This window comes from Talpa occidentalis, unplaced genomic scaffold (genome assembly GCF_014898055.3).
Source record: "Talpa occidentalis isolate TD23 unplaced genomic scaffold, MPIMG_talOcc4v2.1 talOcc4.7, whole genome shotgun sequence".
In the NCBI taxonomy this organism is placed as follows: Eukaryota; Metazoa; Chordata; class Mammalia; order Eulipotyphla; family Talpidae; genus Talpa; species Talpa occidentalis.
In genome coordinates, this window is record NW_023605083.1 from 83,537,723 (window position 1) to 83,550,504 (window position 12,782).

A 12,782-nucleotide genomic window follows, 5' to 3' on the forward strand; every position below is an offset into this window, starting at 1 on the left:
AGCGCGAGCCCCGGCTGTCCACACGCTTTATTGCACGGCGGTCTGGATCGCAGGGCTCAGCCCTATAGCACCCCGGAAGGCGCACCCTGTTCCCACGGTACGCTTCAATAACCACCGCTCTGCCCCACCAGCACCCCCAGTAGTCGGCCCTGGAACTCCCCTTCTACTGCATCAGGGTGGTCCCCAGGAAAGGGGAGGTGCCCCTCTCCCTGCCCTGTAACGCTACTAGCGGTGAGACCTGGAGTGAGTCTCTCACCTCTGCAAAATGGGGGTAATTGCCTACCTAGCTATATGGTTGCTAAGGGCCCAGTTCATTGTTGGCAGTGCATTAAATTGCAAATTCCCAGGCCCTTCTTCAGAACTGATCAGCATCATCAAGGGTGGGGCCTGAAAATAGGATATTAACATTCCCGCTGAGCCGAGTCTGGCACATTACCTCCTTCCTACCTCACAATCTGGGGTTATTGTTACTTTCAGGAAGAAATGATCAACCATTAGTTCTTTCTACCAGGTAAAGAGTTGTCCAGGACACATCTTCAAGCCCCAGAAAGTAACCCTGGAGGTCAAAACTGCAAAGCCCTCAGTGCTAAGGGCCTGGCCTGGCATGCAGCTATGATTTTCTTGGGCCTTCGAGTTCCATAGAAAGCATCCCAGTCAGGGGTTATGAGAGGCTTGGGATACAGTTTCAGCTTTAACCAGACTTCGGTGTGTGACCTTAGACAAGTCTGGTGAGCTCTGAGGGCTGGGGAGGGGTTCAGAAACTGTGGGCTCCTCAAGGTGGGGGCTGCTCAGAGAAGACGAGGCCCCTGGGTCTTCAGACTGGACATCTTCGTCAGGTTCAGCATCCTCCCCAGGCTCAAGCCCTGCCAGCTTTTTGCTGGCCTCCCAGAGCCAGTGAGCTGCCCGGTCGTCTCTGGCAGCTGGGGGCACCTCTTCCACTCGGCAGTTGGCAAAGTATCTCCCACTGAGAGGCTCAATGCCCTCCTGTAGAGCGCAGTACAGGGGTGTCTGGGCACCTCCTCTTGGTGCCCGCAGCACCAGCCAAGCCAGTGGGCACAATAGTGGGCGCAGCCATCCTGGAACATGGCGCAGGAACAGCTCTGAATTCACAGGCCCTGTGAAGGGAAAGGAAGGAGTTGGGAGGATAGCAGGGGAGGGTCCAGGGTAAGAGCAACAAGAACAGGGGTAGATGGGAGTGGGGACAGAGTTCAGTTCTAGGAAAACCAGGACATTCAGGGCGCAGTCATTTCCAACAGCCAGCTGTCTCCTCTTCATCCAAGCTACTTGTATAACCCCTTCTCCCAGTTTTGCCCACACTGTGTCCCAGGCCTCAAGCAATTCTTTCTCCATCTTTTTTTTTTTAAGCTTAATTCACCTTCCTTTGTTTCACTAGCAGACATCTCAGTAACACCTGTGTTAGGCCAGTCACCGTTTTGGATGTTAGTAATGTGGGGAATAATAAAGACCCATAAAAGCTATGTTCATTATTATTGTGGCTATTATAATTATTAATGGGCCTCAGGCAGTAAATATCTAAAATGCAGTATGGTAAGATATGGAGGGAAGATCTTGTTATCCTGTAACCTGTTCCCTGAAGGCAGGGATGGGTCTTATTCAACAGTTGTTTCACTCAGACTAAAAACAAAAATGTCTAGACTTTGTCTCGTGCCACTCTCCTCTCAGTTCCAGGCTCCCTGTTCTTTCTCAAGCACACGGAGCACATCTGCCTCAGCATCTTTACACTTGCTGTTTGCTCTGTTCTTTTTTTTTTTTTTTTAAGATTTATTTTATTTATTTATGCATACAAGAGCTGGGGTGTAGGCCTGAGTTGCAGGGGCAGTGAGAGGATTCACCAGAGACAGTGGGGAGCAGAACAGGCAGACTGACTGAAATACACTGCTGAGGGGAGCAGTGGGCGAGGCAGGGGAGGTCTGCTGTGCCAAGTGGGTAGCTCCCTGGCTGGGGATTGAACTTGTGCAGCAGTGGCTGGTGATAGCTTCATAGTGCTGAGACTTAATCCCCTGGGCCACCAGGGAGGCCCTGTTCTGTTTTTTTTTAAAGATTTTATTTATTTATTTTTGCGTAGAAGAGCTGGAGTGTGGATCAAAGGTGCGGGGGTGGGGGTGAGAGAATTCAACAGAGACAGAGTGGGGAGCAGAGCAGATGGATTTACTGAAATACATGCTAAGGGGAGCAGTGGGAGAGACAGGAGAGGTCTGCTGTGCCAAATGTGTGTTAGCTCCCTGAGATCGAACACAGGCCTTAGCAGTGATAGTGCTGAGACTTAACCCCCAGGCCACCAGGGATGCCCTGTTTGCTCTGTTCTTCACACACTTCTCCCCAGAAAGTCCCTGCATAAATGTCATCTTTTCAAATATGTCTTTTTTTTTTTTTTTTTAGATTTATTTATTTATTTATACAAGCACTGGGTACAGTCAGAAGCGCGGGAGGGTGAGAGAATTCACCAGAGCCAGAGCGGGGAGCAGAGCAGTCAGAAGGACCGAAGTACACTGCTGAGGGGAGCAGCGGGCGGCAGGAGAGGTCTGCGCGCCTTCAAATATGTCTTAACTGCCAAAGATAAAATACCACCCATGTCATTTCATATTCCCCTTACCTTGTTTTATCTTTCTTCATAGCACTTGGTCACCACTTGTCACATATATTTCTTTATTAGCTGTCTCCTTTCCCTTAAACTAGAATCTAAACTCTACACGGTAAAGTCTTTGTTTTGTTCACTGCTATATCCTCATCATCAAGATTAATGCCTAGAATATAGTAGGTACTAAGTAAATGCTTCTTAAATGAGTAATTATTAGCTATCATCATCATTATCATATCATAGCCACTTTACATGGATGGCTCGTGGGGTAAGAACCTGGGCATTATTCATTGCCATATCCTGCTCAGGAGTCAGCATCCAGGTTGGTGGTGTAAGAGGAAGAACCCAAACAGGGAGAGCCTGGTTTCAGCAGCAGCAAGGAATAGTTGTCTCCTAGATCATGTTTCCTTCTTGCTCTGAGATTCTGTGGCTCACTGAGAGGCTGGGGGAGACAGGTTGGGGAAAGAATGGGAGGAGGAGTCACAGCCTTACCTGGGTGGGCTGCGTAGCAGGTAATGCCAGTGCCTTCAAGCTGGGTGGAGAGCTCCCGGGCAAACAATACATTCGCCAGCTTACTGTCAGCATATGCCCGGAGCTCCTGCCGCCAGCCCACCACTGGGCGGTCCAGGCGGGTGAAGTCGAGGCGCCCTCGGCGGTGTGCAGCTGAGGATACCACCACCACGCGGCTAGGGGCACATGTCTTCAGCCGGGGCAGTAGCAAATGTGTCAGCAGGAAGGGGCCAATGTGGTTCACTCGCAGCAGCAGGTTAAAGGGCTCTCGGGTCTGGCCACAGGAACTGATCCCTGGGGCAGGGGCTAGGTGTGAGTAACTGCTCCGGAGGGAACCCAGCAGGCCTGGGCATCCCCATCTGTGAGATGGTGGCAGGGGGCATCATTCCCACATGTCCACTGCCCAACCCCCCTCCAAAGCCTGGCTGGAGGGGACAGCTGGCCCTGGCCACCCGCCAACCCCCTGCAGGGCCTGGTGCCCCTCACCGGCATTGTGGATGAGGATGTCCAGCCGAGGCTCAGAGCTCAGGAAGGCAGTGGCAAAGGCCCGCACTGAGGCCAGACTGGCCAAGTCCAAGGCCATGAAGATGACCTCATTGTTCCCACTCTCCTGTGGAGTGGCAAGGGCTGGGCTTGTCACCAGATACCTCTTCCCTCTCCCCAGGCACCAAATTCTGAGTTTACCTCTATTCTTACTAAGATCTGCTCTTATGCATTAGAATGCAGTGGATAAGTGTGTGGATTCTGGATGCAAATCCTTACTTTGCCTTTTACTAGTGTGAACTTGAGCAAGATATTTAATCTCTCTGGACTACATTTCTCTCACTAAAATGGGAATAATAATATTACCTAGCTGGTAAAGCTGCTGTGAAGATTAAGTGATCTAATATATATATTAGATCACTATTATTACTATTATTATTTTCTGTGCCCATTAATACTAACCCTAAAATTAAAATCTACAACAGATTCCTCTTACCCACTCTTGTCCCCTTGAGCCCAGGCATCTCACAACCACCAAGGGATTCTTCCAAAAATGCTATTCAGTTAGTCCAGATCCTGCTGAGGACCATTCATTGGACTTCCACTGCTGATCCTACATTATCGAGCTCCTTAACAGGGTCTATTAGGTCACCAGAGCCTGATCCTGCCTCAGAACCTCCAACCCTTTCATTTGCCTCTTTCCCCCATGCTCTTGTGCTCCTGTCTCATGAAAAAATTTTTTCAGTGCCTTAAATCGGAACCAGCTTTCTTACCTCCAACCTTTGCACATGCGGTTCCCTCCCCTACTGTCTTTCATTAGTAGCACTGCTGCCCGTAGAAAGGCAATTCCTTTCTTTAAGAAGCCCACTCCTCAGTTTGGGTCTGGTGCCCCTCTCTTCTGCACTTAATGGACAGAACCCCTCTCTCCTCTTAGGGGCGGGATCCCTCGGAGTTGCTCTGCTCACCCCTTTTTGTCCTGGTGGGTCTGTCCTCTGCGCACCGACCTACTCCTGCCCGCGCTCCCTCACCTGGCGGAGGTCGAAGGCGGCAGCTTCCCCGCGCTCCCGGCTGCGACAGGCCAGCACCACGCGCGCGCCCCGGCGCGCCAGCTCCAGCGCCGTCATCTTCCCGATGCCGCTGTTGGCGCCTGCGGGCGGCGGGCGCGAGCCGAGCTGAGCAAGGCGGGCCTCCAACCCCGCCGCCCCGCGTCCCGGAGCCCGCCCCGCGCCCGTCAGCGCTCACCCGTGACCACGGCGGTGCGGCCCCGCAGGCTGGCGATGCCGCCGCACGGCGGGGCCTTCACCAGGTTGTAGTAGAGGAGCACGTAGGCGCCCAGCAGCAAGCCCGCGCCCAGCAGCAGCGCCTCCATGCCGGCTGCGCTTCCGGGCTCCCGCCCAGGCTCGGCACCGCCCTGGATCGCTGCCCGGCGGCGGCCTGCGCGCTCCGCTCGGGCCTGGAAGGGCGCCGGGCGCGCCTCGGCCTCCCGAAGCAGAAGCGGGGGCGGAGGAGGTGGCGGGGGCGGGCGCGAGGCTGGGCAGGGGTGTGTGTGCGTGCGGGTGCGCGTGGGCCCGGCGAGCGCCCCCTAGGCGTGCGCCTGCGTCCTCTGGGCGTGTGCTCGGGCGAACACCTAAGTGCGTCTTTTTGTGTGTGCGCCCTGGGAGCGCCCTCTAGGATTGTGTTTGCGTGAACTTCTAAATGCAAGGGCACCCTGGGAGTGCCCTGTAAGTATGTACATGCGCCCGCATAATCTTTGTGAAGGACTTTGGGTGTGTAATGTGCCCCGGGGGCCTAGGATCGCCCTTCTTGTGTACTTCCGGACCTTGGGATATAGTTGCGGGTTTGCAGGGTGTCTGTAGCAGCCCTTCCCTTTTGGGGATGAATATGTACGTGAATGCTGTGAGTCCCTTTACTCAGGCTCGCCTTCCATAAATAAGTCCTTTAATTCCCAGTTCTTACACCTAGCCCTCAGCTTCTAGGAATCTTCCTTGTTCTTCCATATTAGTCTGAGAGGTGAAAATGTGTTCAGGGTGGCACCATCAATTAAGGGATTTCAGGATTCACGTACTCATTATATTTCTCCGCCTGTCCCCACCCCACTGCCATTTTTTGAAAAGATGCATGGAGAGGGAAGTCTGTAATCTGACCTTCAGGAGGAAAGTTGTCTGGAGTGGTTCTCACAGGTAAAGAAGCTGTATAACTCAATGGAAGAAGTGATGCTGATGGCAAGGTGGGTGAGGATAGCTAGGAAGGCATGTGTAAAGGTATTCAGTCAGGTGCCTTGCCAGAAGGGCCTTGCCTAATAAATCCATTTAGCACCCCCCTCCCCCATTCATGGTGTAACCAGCATAGTCGTCTTGGCAACTATGTATAAACTTCTGTCCCTTAAAGGGGCTCCTCAGAGTAGGGGAACAGGTAGAGACCAGTGAGATTGGTGGGTCAAAACAGTGCATAGACCAGATTCTGGGCAACTTTCCTAACCAGCTGCACTGTACATTCAAGGTTCAATCATAGATGCTGTGTGGTATTGGAATAAGCATTATGAAACAATAGATGCATTCTCCATCAATAAGGCAATATTCTGACACTCAGAGGTGCTTTTCAAGCAGGAGAATCTTCAGAACTTTCCAGAGAAGACTCCTCACATCTTTGAAGAATGGAGTTTGGCTTAGTTTTAACAGGACCTCAGAAATAAGGTAATACAGTAGACTTGTCTTCTGTTAATGGGAGGAAATTAAGTTGTATAGGTGATTTCAAGTCATATAACTTTGTGGTACGATTGGGTCCAGAGATTGGATTTCCCCTATTCCTTCTTTTGTACCACAGATATCAACAAATTGTCCTATACTACGTGCTAAGCTCCAAGAGGCAGGGCCATCTGCACTGTTGACTGCTTATACTGCCAGATCAAGACCCATGACCTAAGGCCAGGCAGAGGATGAACGTAAATAAAGGAACTGCTCCGTGCCCATTTAAAGACTGATGAGGAAGGACAAAACCAGGCCTTATGAATTCTCCCTGAAAACACGAATAAAAAATTATAGCAAGCAACTGGAACCAAAGGCAGCTCAGCTCCTAATTGAAGTGTCTAGACCAGAATGCAGAGATCTCATGCCAACTCCTGCTGTAATGTCTTGGTTTTGGGGACTGTAAGAGTAGGGACCTGTACTCTCAAAATCTTACAAAATCTGGTCATGTCAAATGATCAAGAACACTTACCTACAATAGCCACACAATAGCCCTCCTTGGCAGATGGAACCTCCCTTCCATTTCTCTCCACCTACCTGAGGCTCACTTCCTCTGATGCCTCTCACATGCTGACTTCCACTGGGGACTGCGTATCTGGGAATGAGACCTACTCAGACTGCGGGTCCAGGATCTCAGGGAGGGTCCCCTCTAAGGGTGATGACAGGGAGGACAGACAGGCAGAAAACATAATTTGAAGTATTTTTGTTTTTTATATACAGAATACAGGAAAGTTTCTGTAAAGTCTAAAACATTACAATTACTATGTACATCGGTACTAGTTGTGGGGTGGAAGGACAGAGCAGGGGCTGGGAGAAAGAGGAAAGAAGTGGCAAGAGAACAAAAAAAGGAGACAAAACAGGTTTACGACAAAAACATTTTTGCTACAATAGACAATTTGAAGAAAACATTCTACCACATGTAGTACTGTACACAGTTTTTAAAAACATTGAAAAAATGTCATCACTAGATGTATTTACACAAAATCCAAATACACTTTTCCTTATTTGAAATAAAATAGATGGACAGCCAGAAAAGAATTCATTTCCCATTTGTCCATAATACACAGTAGCTACCTGTAGTGCAACCGCTGCAGAAAGGGAAAATAACTTGGAGGGTGGGAACCATGGAAGGAGGGTGGGTAGCGATCTTTATATTAAATAAAACAATGATATTGTATAGATTTTGCTGTATGAAAACTGTATTTTTTCTTTTAATATAAAACTATTGTCACTGCCACAAAATAGAACAAGTTTCTGATTATTTTACAACGGCGGGCGAAGGGAGGGGAGCAGGAGGTGGGTGGGGAACGGTTTTGTGTCGGAGGAAGTGTCCAGACCATTGGTCTTTTCCTCCCTGCCCATGCTGTTCCTCAGCTCGGGTCTGCCGCTTTCCCATGAAATGTTGAGTACAAATATATGTGCAAATGCCCCCTAGAACTTGAGAAAAGAAAAAGAATTTTTAAAAAACAGTCAAAAGATTTTCTTCATTTCATGCAAAGATTGTAGTTGAAGGGTTTCTGGCGGAGTATAGAAAAAACCCGGGCTTGGTTTGTGTACATTTTTGCATTGCAGGAGTCTTGGGTTAGGTGGACAGGCGGGTGGTGGGGCAGCCGCCGGTCCTAGGGAACGGAGTTGGAGCGCAGCACTGGGCCCTGGTGGGGCTTGAGAGAGAGCTTTTCGGCCAACACCCCATCCTGAAGTGGGCCGGCATCGCCTTTGGGCTGTTTGGTCGCAAACTCAGTGATGCTGAAGACAAACTGCAGGCACCCCAGCTTGATGTAGCTGCCATGGTGCAGTAAGGCCGTGCCTTCCCAGCCGGCCCCACTGCCCCCAATCAAGCTTGAGCTGCTGGCTTTGCAGTTGCAGGGTCTCCGCTGCGGCCCTTGGGCCTGTGAGCTCATCATGGCTGCCTCCTCACTTGGCTCTTCATCTTGTTTCTGGTGCCTGTGGCGCCCTAGAAAAAGAGGGGGGATGGTCACAGTGAACAGTGAACCCCTCTGGGCTGTACGCCAGGGTTGGGCCATGGCACTGCCCCATTCTAGCTGCTGCACCACTAGGGATGAGGGACACTCAGAAAGGACTGACAGAGTCTCAGGTCCCCAAGTAGATGTGTATACATGTGGGTGTATAGCACTTGCTTCTCCGTGGCCTGCCCTGGACCCACGAGCAAGGACAGCCTGGCCAACAGGACTGGGGAGGCAAGAGATGGCAGGTCATTGGCAACAAGCCAGGGCTACCCTGACTGGGGCCTAAGAGAATGTGTCCAAAAAATGGCAGCTTTTGTGGCCATAGGCCTCTGCTCCAACTTACTGATGACACTCTGCACTTTGGCAACAATACTGCTTGGGGGGGTTGGCGGGGTCTTCTCAGAGAAGTCACATGAATACAGCACATTGTCCACCGTTGTCCCGTGCTCACTGTAGTTTAACAGCTCATAATGTTTGGTATTCTGAGGAGGAGGAGGGAAGATAAGATGTGTGGTCTGCTGCGTGGGGCCTGGACTAAGGGGAGAGAGGACATTTGCAACAGGCTCGGCTGCTCTACCTGGGGAGCTCACTTTCTCCCCTAATTGTGCCCCTCCTTCCCCATTCCTTGAGAATGCGGTCTGAAAGTCACCTCCTCAGAGAAGCCTTCCTTCCTAGTCCTCCCTCCCTTCCCCCTTTTCTCTGCCTCCTCAGCACTGTTTCCTGTTGAAATGATATTCACTGGCACATAATGGTGATAAAACTCCCAGGGACACTCCCAGAAGGCTTGGTTTCTATCCTATGTTGGCCTCCCATTCCCTTGCCATGGGCTTCTCTTGCTGTGCCTGTGACTAACCTTAGGAGAAACGGTAGCCTTGCTCCTCAGGAGCAAGCAGCCGCGGTAGGATGCCGTTTCACACCACTACTCTTTTCCTCCAGGAATGACAAGGAGGGAAGAAAAGGAGAGGACCCCCTAATCCCCTTCCTCTCACTCTACGGCACTGAACAAAAAAACAGTGCCTCAGGCTGGGAGAGCTCCCTCCCACCCCATCCCCACCCCTCACCTCATCGTAGAATATGCAGGCGTGTTTCCCGGACACGTAGTTACAGTGACCATAGTTTGTAAGGCACACGTCCATGTCAGCTCCTGCAAGGTGGCAGGAGTAGAGAAAGAGGAAGACAGAGAACAGACTGTAAGGTGCATGTGTGGGGGAGGTGAGGGGGGTGGGAGTTAGCTTCTGGGCAGGTACTAGTAGAAATCTCAAGGGGTGGGTGGCACAGGTCTCTCTCCATGTGTTTTTGAACCAAAATTGATGTCTTTTTCAACCCCCTGCTAAGGAACAGATGTCCCTGCCACCTGATCTGCTTTAGAACATGTGATTGCTACCCTGAGGAGGTACAGTGAGCCACTGAAAAGGATGGGATGTTCCTAAGAGGTAACAAAATAGGATGAAAGGTCCACAAATCGTATCATTTAAAAGAAAGGGAACGTTATCTATGGGCTAATCTATCTGTCTCTTTGTACCAGATATAGGGCTGACTAAAAGTTAGGTATGTGTGGCTCCTAAGGACAAAGCCTTTGCCCTTTTCTCTGGTAGTTCCTGCAATGTCTAAAATGCCTCACCGAGCAGAAGAGTTGACCCTGATCTCTCCTGATGCCACACAGGACACAAAGTCAGGGAAGACAAGCACCTCACGGTCTCTTTTCTTAGTTCTTCTTCTCTAGATACCTACTGAGTTAAACCTGGAGAAGGCTTCCCTCACCCCTTTCTGGCCTGAGGGTCAGGGTGCCGCTCTTTAGGACTGAACAGATTCAACACTTCTCCCATTGGCTCACCCGTTCCGATGTAGAGGGTTCGATAGCACATGTTCACAGCTCCTCCCAACCCTAAGAGAGGGTAGAACACAGCTCGGGCCTGTACTTCCTTTCTTTGCACTGTAAGACAAACATGGACATAGGAGCATTCAGAAACTCAGAATATGTGACCCAAACACAAACCAATAGAACCTGAACCTCTGGCTCAAGTTGAGAAAATAAAGAGCCATCTAAACTGATACCTGGCACAGGGTTGCTTCAGGGTAAGTCTTTCTCTTCTCACCCACAGCATTTTTAACATGGGGTAAGACAAGCTCTCTTTAAGGAGAGTCACAGAATTCAAGGATGATAGTACTTAAGTCCCTAAGTTGCTTGCTGGTACCAGTTATAGCCCAGGTGGTACAAGTACCAAGTGATACTACTTGGAGGCTGTACAAATACAAAGACCGGGCCTCCCTGGTGGTGCAAGGGGTTAAGATGCAGCACTTTGAAGCTAGCCGCAGCCTCTGCAGCACGAATTCGATCCCTGGCCAAGAAGCAACCCACATGGCACAGCAGACCTCTCGTCTCGCCTGCTGCTCCCCTCAGCAATGTATTTCAGCCAGTCTGCCTGTTCTGCTCCCCACTCTGTCTCTAGTGAATCCTCCCCCGCCCCGGCCTGCACCCCAGTTCTTGTATGCATAAATAAATATTAAAAAAAAAAAAAAATAAAAAAGGAACACACTAGAACTTCTCAAACTTTAATGTGCATGAATCACCTAGAGATGTTGTTAAAATGCAGATTCTGATTCTGTAAGTATGAGCTCTGCATATCTAACAAGCCCTTAGGTAATGCTGCTTCTGCTGGTTTGGGGACCATACTTTTAAGCAGCAAGAATCTTAATGGCGGGCCTCCCCGGTGGCGCAGCGGTTGAGCGCTGGGTTGCGAAACTGCGCGCAGCCTCTGCGACGCCGGTTCGATCCCCGGCTGCTCCCCGGCCACCGGAGGAGGGTCCCACATGGCGCGCAGACCTCTCCTGCCGCCCGCTGCTCCCCTCAGCAGTGTACTTCGGTCCTTCTGCCTGCTCTGCTCCCTGCTCTGGCTCTGTGAATTCTCTCACCCTCCCGCGCTTCTGACTGTGCCCAGTGCATGTATAAACAAAACAAACAAACCAGCAAACAAATAAATAAAAAAAAAAAAAAAAAAAAAAAAAAGAATCTTAATGGCTAATGCCTATGCAGAATTCTTGGGAAGGATTTTCAGGAAGCTAGCCCAATTGTTATTCTGTTTCTCATCTTCAACTTGAAAAACTCCCCCAGGATGGGAAAACCCTTGTAATATAAATATTTGAAAGCAACAAAGTAGACATACGTCTATGAAAATTGCAAGAGACTGCCCCAAGTCTGATCTGAAACCTGTGGTTGCTGTTTTGCCCCTGCTTTCTGAGAAAGGAAATAGTGTTTTACTAAGCTCACTAAAGGTACACATGGAGGAGTAAGATATTGAAAGCTGAGGTTCTCCATGTAAGGGAGTTGGCCATTTACCCACATAGAGGGGAGATGTGATGGTGTGGTGGTTGATGTGGGCATGCGCACCTTCTGTGTGGTGCCCTCCAGAAGCCAGTGGATGTGCTACTGCACTGCCCGGTGAAGCTTGGACCCGGGAGGGGAAAAGCTGATGTATTCTCTGCAAGGCCAGAAACTTGATCAGCTTCTCGTCCAGCATATTTATCTCGATTTCTATTAACCAAAGAGAAAGGTTAAAAAGCAACTGAGGAGGAAAAGGAGGATGGAAGTAGGGATGGAAGTAGTGTTTGTGTGTGTCGCAGAACCAATACTCCAGCATTTCTAAAAATCCAGTCACGTGATTTTTATGAACCATTATAGAGTACAAAGTGGTACGAGGACTTGTATGTGGGCATCCCACTATCTATTTACAGTAAAAAGTGGGCCCCAAATATAGCCTGTGCAGATGATGCCTGTAGTTGGTAGATTTTTCAGATAAAATGGTCTTGGAAAGGTAGAACCAAATATACCACTTATCTGTCCATGGGCGAGGGTCTAGATGTCTGGCACATGAATAAGCCAGACACAGGTTCCCCACTCCCCACCCAACTCCCCAGCCCTCTGGGATCAGGCATCCCTACTGTCCCTTTTTGAAAAGAATTGAATGCTGCGTAGGGACAGCACCTTCACCATGGCAGCTGGCAGAAGAACAGCTCACTCACTCACCTCCATTGACATCCATATATGCTCGAAGTGAGTTGGTGAGGTCCACCATGGCAGTAGAGTTGGCTGGGAAAGAGGGTACGGTTAAAGCGCTTCCTATGGATAACGTGCCGGGGCTGACCTTGCCATCTGGGGACGGAGCAGGAAGACTGTTACTTACGTCGCCTGAGGGAAACCCACCGGTCCAATCCCCCACTGCTGAGACAGGTCTGGATTTCGGACCCAAGGTGATGTTCCCTTCTTGATTCTCACCCCATAGGCTCTGGAACTCCTAGAGCTAAAAACGTGTGGTGAGGAAGGGCAGATGGAACAACAATGCACCCGGGCACGCAGGAGTCTCCAGAGCATTGAGAACCAGTGACATCTACTGCTCTGGGGAACATAATGGGTTAGCTTCATTCTCTGGTATGTAACTAGCTTCCTGCTGCCTCTATTCATTCAAGCAAGTGCTGCCTTTC

The 12,782-nt window shown here is 50.2% G+C and overlaps 2 protein-coding genes across 2 annotated transcripts in view; both read right to left on the minus strand.

The window, feature by feature from the left end:
- Nucleotides 1–15: 15 nt before the first annotated feature.
- DHRS13 (dehydrogenase/reductase 13) lies at nucleotides 16–5,089 on the minus strand. The gene is made up of 5 exons (XM_037494294.2): nucleotides 4,835–5,089; nucleotides 4,621–4,739; nucleotides 3,596–3,719; nucleotides 3,092–3,403; nucleotides 16–1,115 (listed from the first exon to the last, which is right to left on the minus strand). The coding sequence occupies exons 1-5, from the start codon at nucleotides 4,959–4,961 to the stop codon at nucleotides 655–657; spliced, it is 1,143 nt and encodes a 380-aa protein (XP_037350191.1). The 5' UTR covers nucleotides 4,962–5,089; the 3' UTR covers nucleotides 16–654.
- A 1,068-nt stretch (nucleotides 5,090–6,157) lies between these two features.
- Nucleotides 6,158–12,782, minus strand: part of PHF12 (PHD finger protein 12) — a 41,904-nt gene continuing 35,279 nt past the window's right edge. The window contains exons 10-15 of the mRNA XM_037495320.1: nucleotides 12,328–12,453; nucleotides 11,692–11,835; nucleotides 10,138–10,236; nucleotides 9,365–9,447; nucleotides 8,647–8,785; nucleotides 6,158–8,290 (exon numbers count right to left, since the gene is read on the minus strand). Coding sequence (XP_037351217.1) covers nucleotides 7,956–8,290; nucleotides 8,647–8,785; nucleotides 9,365–9,447; nucleotides 10,138–10,236; nucleotides 11,692–11,835; nucleotides 12,328–12,453 — 926 coding nt within the window. The 3' untranslated portion in view covers nucleotides 6,158–7,955. The remainder of the gene's footprint in view (nucleotides 8,291–8,646; nucleotides 8,786–9,364; nucleotides 9,448–10,137; nucleotides 10,237–11,691; nucleotides 11,836–12,327; nucleotides 12,454–12,782) is intronic.